General features: G+C 39.5%; 2 protein-coding genes across 4 annotated transcripts in view; one reads left to right on the forward strand and one right to left on the reverse strand.

Annotated features, from left to right (window-relative positions):
* The window catches only part of hmgcll1 (3-hydroxymethyl-3-methylglutaryl-CoA lyase-like 1), a 23,457-nt gene extending 17,923 nt beyond the window's left edge, over nt 1-5,534 (forward strand). For all 3 annotated transcript variants that reach the window (XM_054799005.1, XM_054799006.1, XM_054799004.1), the window contains exons 8-9: nt 1,525-1,650; nt 3,299-5,534. In XM_054799005.1, the coding sequence (XP_054654980.1) occupies nt 1,525-1,650; nt 3,299-3,403 (231 nt within the window). In that variant the 3' untranslated portion in view covers nt 3,404-5,534. The remainder of the gene's footprint in view (nt 1-1,524; nt 1,651-3,298) is intronic.
* gfral (GDNF family receptor alpha like) lies at nt 5,219-13,415 on the reverse strand. Its single transcript, XM_054799003.1, has 9 exons — nt 13,277-13,415; nt 11,361-11,492; nt 10,921-11,070; nt 10,747-10,806; nt 10,361-10,676; nt 7,364-7,617; nt 7,202-7,282; nt 7,046-7,124; nt 5,219-5,476 (listed from the first exon to the last, which is right to left on the reverse strand). The coding sequence occupies exons 1-9, from the start codon at nt 13,344-13,346 to the stop codon at nt 5,398-5,400; spliced, it is 1,221 nt and encodes a 406-aa protein (XP_054654978.1). The 5' UTR covers nt 13,347-13,415; the 3' UTR covers nt 5,219-5,397.
* Nucleotides 13,416-18,455: the final 5,040 nt, after the last annotated feature.

Raw genomic sequence — 18,455 nt, forward strand, 5'->3', positions numbered from 1 at the left:
ATGCAAGCTAGAATTTCCGAAGCATCTCTTGTAATCCATCTCATTAGATTGATGTAGATTTACCCAATGTGGCTAGCAAGTGCACTGTATATACAGTAGACTCCCACAGGCACTATATAGAGTACAATATATACCTACTGTACGTGTTAATGTGCGTGTGTTACGAGGGTTCTAAAACGGGACCATTTATCCTGAAGGGATCAGGGAAATAATGCATGACAGTAATGATTATAGTTTGCAACAACGGCACATTTGTCTAGTAATATTATAACTCCCGTCTTGTTGGAAGAGTGTAAGTAGACACCCTCTTAAGAAAGGCAAAATGTCTCCTCAATGTGGCACGGAAAGGACAAAGTAACACTGTGAAAACACGAGTAACCAGCACAATCAGAACCATATGAAATGTTCTGCACAAGGCTATTACTATATGGCACCGGTGCTCCACGCAGACATAGAGGATGACTAAGCCATACTGTGGGATGTTCTGTGCCCGTTCATTCTGGAGATGGAAGGCCGCAGTTCTCCTATACAGCTGTAAAGCCCACAGCCTTGGCAGGGAGCTGCATGCCGGTTAGAATTATCCAACAGAAGAAGGATCTTTGTTCATGGATTTTTACCTGGGTTGATGTTTGAATGACAGTTCTGGATGTGTCTGCTTCGCTTTAAAATATACAGTGGAAATTCTACCACAAGTCCACCACAATCCGCTCTGTCATGCTGGTCGACTTCCATTTTCTTCTAATCAACATTAATTATATTTGAAATAATCTGTTCCAGAGTAAGAAAGCTTATTACCTGTATGTTTGTAGGGGTTTTTAAATTGCAGTACAGTGAGCCTTGGGCCTCCCTTCTCCGAAACTAAAGTAAAAATGTATCAATTAGTTTGCAAATTTAAGATAACATACCCTGTTATGTCTTCATTTTTCTCAAGCTGCTGCGCTTCATCTGAAGTTTTCTGGGAGTCCTTCTCATGCTTTGAAAACCAACTGAGTTTAAAGTAACATTTAACATAACAAACTGCCACGTGTCACAGAAAGTTCCATTTATGTTGCTATGGTTATCATCACATTTTCCCTCAAAAGGGCTCACTCTGTTCATGCTGTTGTTCTATGGAACAAACGCACCAAGGTGCTGAAACCAATGCAGTGAACCTCTTTCTGCCTGAGGCGTGAGACGAGCAAGACAGACACGCATGCACATGGCAATGTACTCAGGCAAAATTATGGAGTTAATTTTCATTTATTGTGTGAATAATTTATTATTGCCCCAGGCCAAGTGCCCACGAGCCATTTTTTAAAATAAATAATATATTATAATATTCCTTATAAAGGTTTTATGGGTTTTAGCCTAGCACAGGTTATTAATATTTCTGTTTACCTTTGGGAAAAATGTCAAATCTGAGTTGACCACCATCCATACAATCCTAGAGGTTCCACAGTACCTTACTACTAAGTTTTGTCAGTAGGACTAGAACCTGAAATAGGTCCAAATGTACAGTACTTGACTTGTACTGTGTCTCTGCAGATGGGGGTGTGCGTGGTGGACTCTGCAGTGGCCGGCCTGGGAGGCTGCCCGTACGCTCAGGGTTCATCTGGCAATGTTTCAACAGAGGATGTCCTCTACATGCTCCACGGCATGGGCATCGACACTGTGAGTGCACACACTCCCCGCAGACCTGCTGTAAATTTATGTGTCCACTATCCCAGCATGCACACCGGGCGTACAATCTCCCAGACTCCATTTACATAAACATATATGGCTCTGCAAACATACTTCTCTGTCAGTGTTTATTTTATAACATCAGTGGTTTTGCACAATTTCACGTGCCCACACTATGTGGTGCTCTGATCCATGAACTATTTATTTAACAATCTCTACCCCTGCTGGTGGAACGTATTCACTACAGGGTGGACTGCAGCACTCTTGTGACTCACTTTGGATATTTTGTGAACTTTTTCCAACAACAATGTTCATTCAACAAGGATGGACATTAGACTCAGTATCCTTGATTGATAATAGAGACTGTTAACAATAAATTCATACTTAAATTTTTTTTTCTACTCAACCAAGAAAAAAAAAAAAAATATATATATATATAGCTATATATCACTGATCTAAAAAAAAGACTGGATCGAGCAACCTATTGTTTTCACGCGCCAAAATTTGAAGCCAGATTTTTTCGATCGCCGCCATCTTGGTGAGACCACCTTACGCGCCACAGCTTTGTGATTGTGCTGGTATACGAACGCAGAATTAGCGAAAAATCATCAAAAACATCAGGAGTGCCAGTGAAGGAAGCGAGGATGAGGAAACACAACTTAAAAAGCACTTCCCAAGAACCTTCCACTCGTAAGTACTTTTACTTGGCACCTTTTTTTGACTTGATATATGTGCCACTACTTGAACAGCTTTGCTTTGAAAAGTTCTCGAAATGTAACCAAAAGTTAAAGTATGAACTTTGATGGGTGGTTTTGCAAGAATTTTCTAGTTACACCTTCCTGTAACAACTAGGCCTTTTTTTGGTGCCTAGCCTAGCAATCAATGATAAAATTATTTCTATGCAGTTTTTTACAGTAGGCTTTGAGTATTTGCACTTATCTAATGTCTTTTTGTACCAAAAAACAGCTTTTTTAAAAGCTACCACAACTACCAAGTTACATTAATTCTGATACCAGACATGATTCACGCGAAGGTAGAAGACATGTGACAAAATTTCTGCTTTCTTCCTGCCTTAACCTTATCCTGAGATAAAAAAAAATAATGGTTTACCGTAGGAAAATAATTAGACAAAGATAGACTTTAAATTCCGTACGTAAACAATGTTTGCAGGCTGCCACTCAGCCAATTTTTCGTCCGTCTCGAAGCTAAAATACATCTTACTAGCTTGATAAATGACACAAAAGCGTATAAATCTGAGTAGTTATAACCTTTAGCAGTTGATTTTGGTGGCTATACGATCAATCGAAGTTTTACCAGTGTGTTGCCATACTGTTGTCTCACAGCAAAGTGGTCTCACCAAGATGGCCGCCGCAAATTTCCATTGGCTTCAAAAATAGAACAATAGAAGCTCGATCCAGTCTTTTTTTTAGATCAGTGCTATATATATATATACTTTTTTTTGCTGCCACGATGCATATCCAAATTATACCACATGGGAATTCTTAAACAGAAAAGTAATTTAGATTTACTCAAGAGCACCTCTGCTGGTTATAGTCATGTACTGCACCCAATTTTGCCTCAAATGATCAATAGGCTCGTTCCTTATTTTAATATTGAATATTTTATTATTTTTTTAAAGGGGGTGAACCTTGCCAAAATCCTGGAGGCAGGTGACTTCATCTGTAATGCTTTACATCGCAAGACAAATTCCAAGGTTGCTCAGGCAAGGAGCGCGATGCCGTGATCTTGTTTCTTTCACATATTTGACTTGATTTCCTATACTGTAAGTGCTTTGACTCTTGCCGCTGCTTTTAGATTTTCTGAATTTGCTGTATGTTTGCCTGGTTTTGCTCCTGCATTGGGGTCAAAAGGTGTGTCTGACAGTTAAGTATGTCTAATTGAAATAACCTTTCTGTTAGTCATATCCACTCAATTTACTGGTCTGTGCTACCCACTCAATGACCAGTAGTGGAACTGTGGGTTTTATATCAATTATATTAAAATATACAGCAGATGGAGGACTGCAAAAATAATGAGAACATGCTGTCGTGTCCTTTTCAGAGGCTTTTTACAACTCATTTATGATGATATGATCCCAGTAAAAGGTCAGTTTAATTACTTACATAGTTTAGAATGGTCACTAGCTTCATTATTTCAACAGGTGTTTCATAATGGAAAAAGAGGCTACATTTCCTGCTTTTTGAATTTGAACTTTACCTAAATCAGGTCAGATAATGGGGAAATTAATTTAAAAACCTCCTAAGAATAAAACATAAAAGCACTTTTTTTTTGCCAAAGATCATTCCGAACATTGTTATCCTGTATTTAACACATAATTGTTTGTGATGCTGACTTCTTCTCCTTTCTTGGCAATAGCTCAATGAAATCATGCTAAAAGTAACTTGTCCTCGTGCTCACCTCATGGCACATCTGTTTTGTAATTATTCCATTTCTATTCAACATTCAAGTTCATTGAAATAGCAGTAAATGGGGTCTGACAAATTTATACCGCACTGATAAAAAGGTTGGGAAGCATTTGTATATATTTGCATACATTTTTGAAAATGCATGCTAATTGACTTGCTGCAAAGGTCCCCCTCATTATGTAACAGTTAAGGCGCCCATGCTCAAAAATATATTAGCGCAAAATGTATTTTTGCCTATGGTTTATTATTGCACAATTACATTATATAACAGTAATTATATCCATATATTTTTTGGAATGGTTACCATTTAGTTGCTTGTGTTGATTTAACAATTTAGCAATTTAACAGTGTGTCTGTTTGGGCTTCAACAAGATCAACAAGTAGAAAAGTGCTGAAGAGCCTCATCATCAGGAAATGTGTTGAGTACAGTTCTTTTGCTCTTCTCTTGTTTTCCACTTATGATAAAACTGCTGCTATTACATATCATTAAGGAGATTGCAAGCCAGAAGTTGTTGGTGGATTATGACAGTTTTGAGCCAACAGACCAGCTTGCATGCCCACAAACCTCTCGTGGGCCGGGGAGGGGGCACGGACATTATAGTAATCTAATGCTATTTTTTATTATGTATTGTGTATAACGCAAAGAACAGCGGAACATTTTCAGTAAACTATTAAAAATGGTGGGCGGCTGGAAAGAAGGGCAAAATATGATAGCTTCCCGTGGACAATAGGAGGGTTCACAGGTATGCTGTGAATGTATGTGTGAATGGTTGTTTGTCTGTATGTGTCCTATGACTGGCTGTTGACCAGTCCGGGGTGTACCCCACCTCTCACCCAAAGCCAGCCGGGATAGGCTCCAGCTCACCCGTGACCCTGAACAGGTTAAGTATTGTACAAAAAACGATGGATGGATATTGGAGGTGCGAGTTTCCTGTGCTGCAGCTGCATCCCATCATGCAGTCACGGCAGTCAAGAGAAATGTTGAATCTAATCAGGTCAGTTTCGCCTCACTTGCTTCCACATCACCAACTGCATCATCATTCCCATTTGGTCATGTTTGAAAAGCAGTTATATCTTGTTGTAGAAACCTTTAACACGCTTTATATAGCTTATATTAGTTTATTGTTGGCACGATTTGCAGTAGATTTTCACTGCCTGAAGAAAACCAGCTTACAGATATCTTTACATGAAAAAAAAGTCATCACAAACAGAATCTCATACAATTAGCAACCATAATAAACTCGAATCCTTCTTGTCTGATATGAGTTCAAATAGCAACAAAATGACTGAATATTTAATATTTGTGGAGATCTTACAGAAGAGCAACACAGTGACCTTTATCAAGTGGCTGGAATCCTGTTTCATCTCGTCTCTTGTCTCTTCTCAAAACCCTGGGACACAAAGCAAGGTCAAGTCAATACTCCATTTATTTACTAAACTGCAGAAAGGTCCAGGCGTCTATGAGGAGGAAGGGGAGGGTGGGAGGAGAGGGGATGTTTTTATTTGTACAATCACATTTGTATTATATGGTGGAACTTTCAAAGTTATGCAATTTTGAATTCAGTCACAATTTTCTAGAAAATTATTCCTTGAAAGTCCAACAAAGGTCAAACCATCATCATGCGTGACATCAGAAGTCAGTCCTTAGCGTTCTGAAAAGTGTCCCCAAGAACCATGTACAGTCCCTCGCTACACCGCGGTTTACTGTAAATCACTATATTGCGTTTTTTCAAAACAATGAATAAATCGCTGTTTCATGGTTGACTATGGCCTATTATTAGTAAAAAAATATTGAAAGACAAGTTATATGTAGTATTGTGGCCACTAGGCATCAGTAATGTTATGAGACATGACGTTAGATTGCATTACCTTACTGCTACTACTGCTACTACTTTCTCCCTCATCTTGTGAAGTGGCTATCCATCCTTATCTTCCACCTCATTGTCTGCCTCCCTGAACTCCTCGATGTTGCTCAAATTGCCATCGAGCACGGAAAATCTTCAGCTCTGTGTCTCCTGTTAGCCATCTAAAATCAAGGTCTATCAATTTGATTTGTTCTAAACATTATACTGTATTTCAATCTGCAATTGAGTCATTAAAACATTGTGTTACGAACCATGGCGCTAAGTGCCCTTCTTTAAATATTAGTATTACAGTCGTCCCCCGGCCCATTGCGGTTTGAATTTTGAGGCTTCACTCGATCACGGTTTTTCAAAAAATGTATTAATAAATCATACATTTTTATGGTTGAGTACGACCTATCAATTAAAAAAAAAAAGCATATTTAAGCAAATTTTGAATTTTTACAATTTAATTAATTAATAAATGATCGCTGTTTCGTGGTAGAGTATGGTCTATTATTAGTCAAAACATGTTGAAATACAGGTGATATGTAGTATTGTGGTCACTAGGCGGCAGTAATGACACAAAACATTGAGACATTACCTTACATTACATTACCTTAACATTGCATGAAGTCAGCCATGGTATGTCTGACACGATAGAGTGAAAAAAAGTTCTCGTCCCATTCCAGGAAGTGGTAAGTTTTTGGCTTCTTCAGTTTAGAAGAGATAAATTTGACGCCAACCGGTTGGCTTGCTAGCTAGCGGCCGTCTCGAGTCCCTGCAGCGTAAGAGTTGCACAATGTGGCGTAAAGAATTGATTATACCAGTGTAATTTAATAATATTAAAACCCGTATTTAGAAAGTCATAAACAGGTTTCCAATGCTACGAAAATAACTACGAAAATATTGCATTTATTAACATTGAATCCTATATCGTGGAAATTCATTTATCGCGGCCAGGTCTGGAACCAATTAACCGCTATAAATGACAGATGACTGTATAGTCTAAAAATGTTTACAACAAGGCTTTGAGCCTTTCTCTTCTCTTCCCTTCTCTTTCTCTTATTCACTAGATTATTTCCTATGAGAAATTGTTTTGAAATTGAAACTACTCACCGTATTTTATATAAAACAGCCAAAGGCATTAGCAGAATTCCAAGCAGTAGTGCAGCTGCACAGCTGTAGAGGAAATAATCTAAAAAAAAACATAGAAAAAAATCCATACATTATGTCTTTATTGACAAATAGGAGTGTTTGCACATGGACATTTACCAGTTAGCCCTCTGTGACCTTTCCCTGATGCGCTGATTGCAGGAGGATGAGAAGGGCCATTACTTGTCCTCCAGTGGCTCCCTAAAATAGACAGTAGGGGAAAAAAAGATGGAATATTTTCCATTTAAGCGCCTCTGTTTATGAACCACAGAGTCCACTCACTGAAGTGCGACCTGTTGTGAAGCACATCATGTATCATGCTACAGGTGAGGAGATCAGGACCGCGCACTTGTTTACATGTGCACGGGTGGTGCAGTGCCGTGCCCACGGTGGCCACAAAGGCCTTTCTGCAGTCCAAGTCTCCTCCAAGAATGACTGATGGATTCATGCGACTGAAACATTCACTTTGAAGAGCTTCATCACACGATGCTTCCTCGGGACTCCAGCATTTGACTTGGAAGCTTGTTAGCAATTCTCTGCAACACAACAACATACAAGATAGACAGACATACAGACAGATTTATCAGGGATTCAAAAGTCCCGTAGTATATTTTTCAACAATTTTAAATAAGTCTCAGGGGTCCCACAATTGTGTATTGGAGGGGTGTTGCCAAAAATCTGGCCTTGATGCTGGAATTTAGAGAGCTTAGAGAGTTTAAATGTGACTGGGAACATGCGGTTTGTGTAGCTTTAACGCTAATCAGTGCTGCCCATTGTCTGCGACAGAATGTGTTCCTCTATTATTGCACATTTTACGCATGTTTTACATATACAGTGGAATCTGGTTTACATTTTGCCTCAGTTGGTGTACATTTGACGTTTAGCATACAATATGGTGTAATCTCCGCTTCCGGGAAATACTCGCGGGGCCCCTTCAGGATTGAGGTGTTTTGCCCTTCTACCACTAACAGGGGTCAACGAGGGATAGCTTGGTATACCCCTTTTTTTCAGAGTCTCAGGGTTTTGTTTTTTCCCAGTGTTTTACGGTTCATATGTTTTTTTATGTCCTGGGGCCTGGATTGCGAAATAAATGTATATTGGGGGTGATGCAGAATAACACTAGAATATTGTCGCTAAACAGGAATAATCTAATTAACTCAGTTGTAAAGTCATGACAAAATTACGGAAGAGGAAAATGAAAAGCTAAGAAGATTAGGTTAGCAAAATGATTTTGACAGTGCCTTTCCACAGAGTGGTAGGAAGGTGTGACCATTCTCCTTTCTAACTGAGATTTGCATGCACAAAAGTAATCAGTGACAAAGAGGGACGATATATCATTGTGACTGGGACGATATATCATTGTGACTGGGAGATTGGAAGGTTAGTTAACATACGTTATATGCTCCACCATTGGCTGACATCATGTTCTTTGTTTGACAAGATTATTTTGGGCATGGACGGAATAATTAGAGACCCAGATACAGATAAACTGACCTATGACCTAAACGACATTAAAAATGTCTTTCATAACCATTACAGAGAAGCCATACAACTTGAAATGGGATGCACAAAAAATGAAGTGCTTTGGAGTTAATTATATAATGCCAATTATACTAATGTTGAGAAGTTATTCGAAATTACTTTCAGAGATGGGAAGTCCTTGATTTTTGCTCCAGAATAGAGGCTGTAAAGTTGAACCAGCTTCCAAGCCGTCTTTATTTATTTAAATTCTTACCAGTTAATGTACCGGAAAAGAAATTTAGACACTGGAACAAAGCAAACTCAAGATTTGTGTGGCGTAATCAAAAGCCAACAGTTAAATTTGCAACATTGCAGGCGAGAAAGGACAAAGGGGGTATGGCACTGCCAAATCGTATAGACATTTTTTTTTAGGAGACTCGCCTCTTCTAATGTTTGCTCCAAGCTTTTATATATGTTTTATCAGTCCATAGTGTCCAGTGTACTTTTCTATGCAGCAGTCTGTTGGGGGACAGTGAAAAGAAAAAGAACACACACAGACTGGAGCGTCTCATTTGGAGAGCAGGCTCGGTGGTTGGGACGAGCCTGGAGTCTGTGGTGGTGAGGCGATGGTAGAACAGAGGACAGTGTCTAAATTAAGATCAATCCCACCAGAGGAGCTCTCTCAGTGACAGATTCCTCTCATAGCTCCACAATGTTGCTACTTCTGAGAGGGGAAAGAAAGGGATAGGGGTTCCACAACTCATCTCCACGCACTTTACTTCACTGTATAATATGGTGGTTTTTATTGGTTGCAATGGCAATATATTTCTATTTCTATTTCTATTTCTATTTCTATTTATATTTGCTTTTATTTTGAAAAAATAAAAAATAAAGTATAAAAAAAAGACAATTAAAAACACTATTGAATTCCAGAAATAACTCATGGCAAAACATGAAGGTAGTGTCCGTATTGATCGCTCTGCCGCATTGTGTCTTTGTCGCACGTTTTGTCTTGTTTCACTCACACTGTGTATGAAAAAACATGAGAAGACGCACGCCATATTCTACAACAACCTGAAAATGTACGCAAACGGAGGCAAAATTTTGGCGTTAATTTTTGACGTTAACCAAAAAAATCGGGGTGTACACTAACCAAATTTCCACTGTATTTCTTACATTTTTTTGTTTAGCGTACATTTTGGCTTGAGCCTGGCCTTCTGGAACGGCTTAATGATGCTAACCAAGGTTCCGCTGTACACTATAACTCTGCACGTGTCCAACGTAATAGATGTCATATATGACATATAACAACGTATCATTAAGGAGTGGGGCAGGAGGACACAACCGTTAGCAACACTAGCATAGCCATGTGAGCAACATTGCTAACATTTCAGTCCCATAACAGCAACATTATGCTAGGTTAGTCTATTCGCTGAAATAAAACAAAATGATCAAACCCGGCTCCTGCTTCTGTAGCTGAGATCCAGGTGTTATTTTAAGATGTGTAGTGAAGCCTGTTTTTATGCCTTTTTTTTCAAAGCTTTCCTCTGTGAAATGGTGGGTGTTTACGCAGGGCTGGCACATTTAGCTAGAGGCAGGTCAGAAGTGGTATCATGTCAGTGGGGGAGAGTCGGTGAGGGTCTTTCCTTCATGATGTCATGAAAACATGACGTGTGTGAGCGCCTCTTCTCTCAAAAGTGGCGCAAACAAGTGAGGGAGATGATCGATTTAGTTTGGTTCTAATGTTATTTTTTTATTTTGCATAATAGGAGACCTTTAAATAATGCAAAAACGATCCTAATAACATATAGGACGTACCTGCAGGGTTGGTCCTCAACACAGTGTCTGACTGACTCCTGACAGATCCAAGTGTCATCACTGCATGTGCTGCCATGCAGCGTAGCTTTCATCTGCAGACAGCTGTGGTCTGAAGGATCACATTCACACATGACCAACATCTCTGCGATGTTATGTGGCATGCTTGCATAGAAATGTTGAGTTTCTCGTCCGCAGCGGTCAGGGTCACACTGGCCCGCCATGCAAGCCTGAAGTACGCGTGCCAGATACTTGTTGCACACAGCATCGCTCACACAAAGCCTCATTTGGTCTGTGCAGTATCCAACAGCATCATCATCTACAAAAGATGTGCTTGGAATGACTGTGTGTCACGTAATTGTTTTATTTGAGTGTGAATAATTCATTACCAAAGTGTATTAAAGTGCTTGACTGCCAGTCAGTTCGTGTGCTTCTCATCTGTGGAGCTGCTGCACAAATAATAAGACAATCATTTGAAAGCTTGTTATTCCTGCTGCTCACAAAGGTGATTGCCTTTGGTAAACAACAAATGGAATATGTGGAGCATTATGAAAAGACTGCACCTGGCTTTGGCTTGCATTGTGTCACCAGCTCTTGTATGGCGCTACAAAGTCCCTCCTCCAAGGCGCACACACACTCTCTCAGCTGAGGAAATTGGTCAAATACAGCCTGGATAGTCACGTTACACACTTCTGGATCTGTAATTTGGCATCCTTATGGGTGGAAAACAAGCCCAGCAGAGAAAAACAGGTTTTTGACATGCAAGTGAATGAACAGGTGTTTGTCATGCATCTGCTGCTGTTGAATATATAACAGGGAGGTGGTTAAGTGGTGGTTATACACACTTCGCTGCAGGCTATGACTCAAACGTGTTGTGTTGGAACTAAGAAGCAATTCAATGAAAGAGCCTCAAGGCGCTGCACACACTATGAGGAAATGTCATTATTTCTTCAGTAAGGCAACAACCTGTAATTCATTTCAAGCTATCTTCTAAATGTGTCACCTTTACTCTCACAGATGATTCTGACAAGAGCCTCTTGGTTTTTGCACACATGTGCAATGCACGTGTCCATATGGATCACACAGTCAGAGCGTGTGCTGCTGGCAAGGCTGCATACGTCAGCCAACAGAAATCCTAAAATACAAGAACCCAAAATGACTCACAGCCGAGACAAATGTTGAGTTCAAGTGATTTTTTTATTTGTTGAATGGGTATCTTTTAACTGGAAAGTGGCAAAAGAGATTTGTACTTTTTGTTTTGGTAACACAAGCATGCAAATTTAGTTTATAGCATATCATCTAGATAGCAGGGGTTCTCAAATGATCTCAACCTGGTCATTAAGTTGTGTCTCATTTTTATTTTTATTCTTTTATTTACGTTAAACCAAGCAAATGTATTTGTTTTGTTAAACTCGTCTTTGTTATTTTTGAAACATTAAAACACATAATTACATGTCCAATGTGAATTTTAGAGGCATTTTCCTGAGGCATTTTATCAAGAAAATGAGGGGAAACATAAATGCATGCATACAAATAATGCATAAATTGAAATTAAATATCAAAACTGCAGTAAATAGGATTTAAAAGTGGGTCGGGACCCACTTTTGGTTCCCGACCCACCAGCTGAGAATCACTGATCTAGGGTAGGGGTGTCCAATGTCCAGCTCAGGTGTCAATTGAGGCCTGTTTTTTTCATCTTTGTTTTTTTCCTCTAAAATTTTATGCCCAAAGCCCAACGTAGGAACTATTGCTGACCCATACCTTATTTTTTTATTGTTCTAAAAATACAATTCATTCATTATGAAAAGGAAGCCATTATTGGGTAAAAAATAAATAAATAAATGACTTAAATATGAAGCTTGCGTTGTCACTTCTAATACAAAACAGATTTTTTTTAACTTGACTTAAATTTGAGGATGCTCGATATTGTCTTTCTTAGTGATAGCCGATGTACCAATATTGTCCAGCACTTCATTACCAATACTGATATCAGCAGATACCGATATTGGCAGCAACAACACATTACGCTTCTTTTACTGTGATGCCACTGGATGCATGTCACAAATAAACACTGTATATGCAAAATAATACCATCCGTCCATCCATTTTCTATGCCGCTTCTCCTCATTAGGGTCACGGGGGTATGCTGGAGCCTATCCCAGCTGACTTCGGGCGACAGGCGGGCTACAGCCTGGACTGGTCGCAGTGCAAAATAATACAAATACTGGAATATGCAATACAAGTTATAGAAAAAGTGTCATATTTATTTGAAACATTTTGCCTCAACAAAATAGTCATTTAAGAAATCATGACCAACAGTTAATTAAAATAACATGTTCTGCTACTATCAACAAGTAAGATAGGTTAGACTTTTGAATACATTCACCAATAAGAATCCAATTTAATAATGCTGTCAACAATACAACACAATACTGATAGAGTTTGGAAAGCTGCACATTTCGATGTGACACAAACAGTACATGAACAAAGTACATACAATGGGCAATCTCCCTTCGCTTATTATTTTGCTGTTTGTATGACAAATGTATGCGATTCTTCCCAAGGTGTGATAGTAGATTAGAAGTATTAATGGAAGACACCTTATTCCCCACTCGCAGCCTTTTGCAGTCGTTGCAAATTGCATCTATACAATCTGAAGGCATTTCAGTCTGTGGACATACTGAGCAAGCAAGCTTGTTGCTGTGTGGAGCTCATCACATGCAAAAAAAACGATTGATATGATCCGATGTCTTATTTTGATGCCAATTATCGAACATCCCTACTTAAATTGTAGATTTTTTGCGTGTTTAACACGTTACCATTTTCACATGTTATTTTCGGCTAAAAGATAATCATTCAACATACTCATTCTGAAATCATTAGCTGCTCCAATGGCAAAGAAGAACGACTGACACTCACCAAGCATGACAGCAACTCCCACATCGATTCTCTGCATGGTGGCCAAACACCAGCTCTGCTTGAATCTCATCTGGAGTTGGCGTCTCTATATTATGGAATACACACACAAACACACACACACGCCCATAGTCTGGCCACATGTGTTCACAATGGGGTTGGGGGGGGGGGCGCTGCACCTTACACAACACACAACAACATCAAGTAACAATTTAATCTCTTACAACACCAGTCCATAATGCACAGTTGCTGCATGTACTGTATATAAAACCATGTTAGTTGGATGACAGTAATGCCAAAAGACCAAAATCATTCATACACTAGTCAGATTTGGAGTTCTAAAGACTTTTTTAAAAATTAATTGAATGGGTATCTTTCAGCTGGAAAAGAGACAAGATAGTGTCCAAAAAGATCAGGCATATTAATAATTTAAAAAGAATAATATGTGAAAATGGTTAATAGTTTTCATTAATATCCCTAACATATTTTTTTATTATAATAATAAATAGAATTGAAATTCAAAACTTTGACTTTTAACTAAAAATGTGGCCTGGGTATGAAGAATTTGAAAAGTAGGATGCCTTATTCATAAATTAAATATTTTTGTAAGTAGAGCATAGAAAACCTGTTTACGACCTTCTAAATACGATTTTTTAACATTATTAGAGCCCTCTAGACAAGAAACAACGTAACATTCCTATAGCCACCTTTACACTCGTATTACCAATATAGTAGACAGAACAGAAACAGAAAATAAGTCATTTAAGACTGTGTGAGGGGAGTTGACTGGCAGGTGGTCAGGAAGGGATGTCATGGGTTAAAAGTTGAGTTTTTGCTTGGTAGTAGCCCGTGTTTTTAGTAGAGATTATTGTGAGATCATTCAAACCTTCCATTCAAGTCTGTTGTTCCGGCGATCAAATCTGGTGCTTGTGTGTCTCACCAAACATTACAGTAACATTACTGACACCTAGTGACCAGTGTAGAATACTACATATCATCACAACGTCTTTGAATGAGTTTTCTGAATGCATTATATTTGTATTTTAGTTAGTTTAGACATTTTTATGCTTAAACTTGCTTAAACATTGATATTTTTTTACTAATCGTAAGTCGTATGAAACCATTAAACAGCATGATTTATAACTAATATGATCACTTCCTGTTTATTGGAAAGGACGTTTTTGGCAAGAGCTCCGCTTTTGCTATCGGAGTTTTAACATTTTTGGAATATTCCTGACCACACTTTGTGATCACAAATCCAGAAGAGTGTGCTGACACCTGTGCCTTCAACTTGGACTGGCGAGAGGAACCAACTCACCGAAATAAACGAATAATAAGTGCCGACAGCCGTTGCAAGGCGAGCTAACCGGCTAGTTGCTGAACGGCGGCTGCTTAGGAACAATGCTGGAGGTTTAAAATATTTCGGCATCTCCTTGACCACACTTTGTGATCACAAACACAGAAGAGATACCTCTGGCTTCAACTCGGACTGGTGAGAGGTACGAACTTGCCGAAATAAACAAATATTAAACACAGACAGCCGTTGTAAGGCAAGCTAATAGGCTAACCGCCACACGGTGTTGCTTAGCAACAGCAACAATGCCAAAATAAAAGTAGTATCTGATGACGAGGTCGGCTGGGGAGCACTTACAAACCTGAAGCACCAACTGTCCTCGCATGCGGATTCACTACGTGAGGGAATGTTGATGTATATGGCAGTGCTACAAGAGAAAATGATGGAATCGCTACAACAGAAAATCCTGGAAAAAACAATGAAAAGAATACAGAACAAGGCTGGATAACCTGGAACAATACATCGGATCCAGAAAACAGGACGTTCAAAACTTGAGGGATGAAGTTAAAAGCCTGAATATGGAGAACAAGGTATTACAGGATAGCAATGCTGCCTTGAGCGCCACTCTCAAACAAGATAGTGAAGGAAAAGAGAAAATCACTGAGCATCTGAAGATCACTATTGATGACATGCACGAGAAAACACAAATGAACAATGTGATAATGACGGGGCTTCGGATTAAACCCAGGTCATATTCCAGGGCAGTCACGTATCAGGAAGAACCACATGACATGGATGTCGCTTCAACGGAGTTACAAGTTGCTATTTTTCTACATTCAAAGGAGGTGGACATAGATATCAAAACCATCCATACTTGCATCCCACTGTATGGCAGAAACAACACCACACCCGTCATCATCGTCAAGTTCACCAACAGGAAATTTAAAACCGCACTGCTGAAACAGGTTATAAAGCTAAGAGGAACAAACGTCTATATGAATGAGCATCTCACATAACGCAAGGCTGAAATTGCCAAGAAAGCACGTGATATGAAGAAGCAGGGAAAGAGCCAAGGTACTTGGAGTGCCAACCGCAAAATCTTCATCAACTTAAATGGAGCACCAGAGGCCAGAGCGCTTGTTGTCAAGGACATCAAGGACCTGGAAAAATACTAAAGATCATATCAACACGACAACATGGAAAAGGAAAACAACTCAAAAACTAGAATGATGCAGAGTGAAGGATCACATTCATTATCGAGGGAAAGGCTTCTTGAGACGTCATCTGTACTTCTGTGAAGAAGGTGTCGGATGTTTCGCTCTTCATCCGAAGAGCTTTGTCAGCGTACTAACAAGTACTGGTAGCCTAGGCCTTAACTACAGTAAGAGTGGGTGGAATTGGTGTGCCAGCACCCTCCTTCTATTGGTTTGTTACACTAAGACTGGGAGGAGTTGTGGTCTAATCCTCTCCTTCCATTAGCATCTCCGATCAAAGGGAAGTATAGCTCCCTGTAGTTGGGTATGAACAACTCTGATACTGGCTCGTTAGCATCTATTGTTCTGGCTCGGCCCTGGCTCCACCTCATTTGCATGACTAAGAGCTGTGGGTTTTGGTCTTAGTAACCTGCTGAACACAGGGTCCAAATTAAACCTCAAGCCACCATTCTGATTCAATGATTTACAGACAAATTCATGGTTGTGCTATGGGTTCACCAGTCTCACCCATAGTGGCGGATCTGTACATGGAAGAGATGGAGAAACAGGCTCTCACATCCTTCTCAGGGACAAAACCAAGGCACTGGTTTAGATACGTGGATGACACCTTTGTCATAATCAAAAAACAAGAAATTCAGTCTTTCACAGATCACATCAATGCGGTGGACACCAATATCAAATTTACTCGCGAGGACACTAAAGAAAACCAACTAGCCTTCTTAGACTGCAAGGTAATTATAGGAAAGGACAGACAGCTACTTACAGAGGTCTTTAGAAAGGCCACTCACACTGACCAATACCTGCTTTTTGAATCAAACCATCCACTACAACATAAACTAGGGGTTATTAGGACCCTCCAACATAGAGCGGAACAAATACCAACTAGTGCTGAGGGAAAGAAAAAGGAGAGCGCTCTCAACCTGTGGGTACCCGCGGTGGGCTTTTAACAAATGTCAAAAGAAGATAGTAGGGAAAGAAACCCAAAAGCCCACAGAAGCAAAAAGGAGAGGAGTGGTAGTCCCTTATGTAGCTGGAGTCTCCGAAAAACTCTATATCTTATGGCAACACAAAATTCCAACCTATTTTAAACCAATAAATACCCTGAGACAAAAATGTGTGCATCCTAAAGACAAGGCTCCAAACAAAAAACAGAGCAATGTGGTCTATTCCATCCACTGTAAAGATGAGGAATGCAAAGAGCACTACTGGGGAAACTAAGCAAATGCTCCAAAAAAGGCTTTATCAACATCGCAGGGACAATTTGAGTGGTCCTCAATCAGCAGTACATCTACACCTTAAAGCAACTAATCACTCTTTTCAGGAAAGCGAGGTAAAGATTTTGGCCAAAGAAAACAGATGGTTTGAAAGAGGAGTAAAGGAAGCTATTTTTGTCAAACAACAGAACCCATCATTGAATCAGAATGGTGGTTTGAGGTTTAATTTGGACCCTGTGTTCAGCAGGTTACTGAGACCACAACCCACAGCTCTTAGTCATGCAAATGAGGTGGAGCCAGGGCCGAGCCAGAACAATAGATGCTGATGAGCCAGTATCAGAGTCGTTCATACCCAACTACAGGCAGCTACACTTACCTTTGACCGGAGGTGCTAATGGCAGGAGAGGATTAGACCACAACTCCTCCCAGTCTTAGTGTAAGGAACCAATAGGAGGAGGGTGTTGGCACACCAATTCCACCCACTCTTACTGTATTTAAGGCCTAGGCTACCAGCACTTGTTAGTTCGCTGACGAAGCTCTTCGGATGAGGAGCGAAACGTCCGACAACTTCTTCACAGAAGTACAGATGACGTCTCAAGAAGCCTTTCCCTCATTGGACAACTCCTGTACAACTGAGAGCCTACACAGACACATTCATTATCGTTTGACGTCATGAGCATGCCACAAGGGACTGATAACAAGAAGCACTGTATTTATCTACAGTATATTTAATGACACTCAAAACACTAGAGCTTGCAAGACAGGAAGATCTAAAATTGGACACCTTTTGCTTTACAGACCACAAACAACTGAAACTGGAAAAAGACATACTGTAGATCTGGACACAAACTTTTTTTTCTCCTCAGGAATGATTGCTGTTACTACACGGAAGAACAATACAATAATAACCTTAATACTGTCTAAAGTTGTCAATTATCCACGTAAACCGCAGAAGCATGCATGCAAATGAGAACATCAGACAATATTTGAATCAATTCAAGGCACCTTTCAAAGTAATCACAATCTCAGGAACTTGGATTAATGTGGACAAGGTCATGGACTTTGAGTTGGAAGGTTATGAAATGAAGTGCATTAACAGGAACAACAGAAGTGGATGAAAAGAATATACTAAAAAGATGATCTGATAAAAACAGACTATCCCTGAACCTAAGTAAAACTAAGAACATGCTATTGGATAATAGCAGAAAGGATACTTACAGGCAAATAGAAGACAATGAAAGGGTGAATGACAATACATTTCTGGGGGTCATAATAGATGAGCTGGAAATCTCACATTAAAAATATACAACATAAAGTAGCGAGAAATAACTCAATACTGAATGAAGCAAAATTTGTCCTGGACCAAAAATCACTCCATGCTTTCTATTGCTATCTGGTATTACCATATGTAACTTATTGTGTGGAGATATGGGGAAATAACTATAAAAGTACGCTACACT

The sequence above is a fragment of the Dunckerocampus dactyliophorus genome, chromosome 14 (genome assembly GCF_027744805.1).
Source record: "Dunckerocampus dactyliophorus isolate RoL2022-P2 chromosome 14, RoL_Ddac_1.1, whole genome shotgun sequence".
Taxonomy (NCBI): domain Eukaryota; kingdom Metazoa; phylum Chordata; class Actinopteri; order Syngnathiformes; family Syngnathidae; genus Dunckerocampus; species Dunckerocampus dactyliophorus.

Bases quoted from the DNA above. Each gene is read 5' to 3' on its own strand.
- gfral (XM_054799003.1), bottom strand. From the start codon at position 13,346: ATGAGATTCAAGCAGAGCTGGTGTTTGGCCACCATGCAGAGAATCGAT. The intron at 7,125-7,201 runs GTAAATGTCCAT...GTTTTTTTTTAG, and splicing joins AGGTCACAGAGGGCTAACTG to ATTATTTCCTCTACAGCTGT. The intron at 5,477-7,045 runs GTGAGTAGTTTC...TTTGTGTCCCAG, and splicing joins GCTGTTTTATATAAAATACG to GGTTTTGAGAAGAGACAAGA.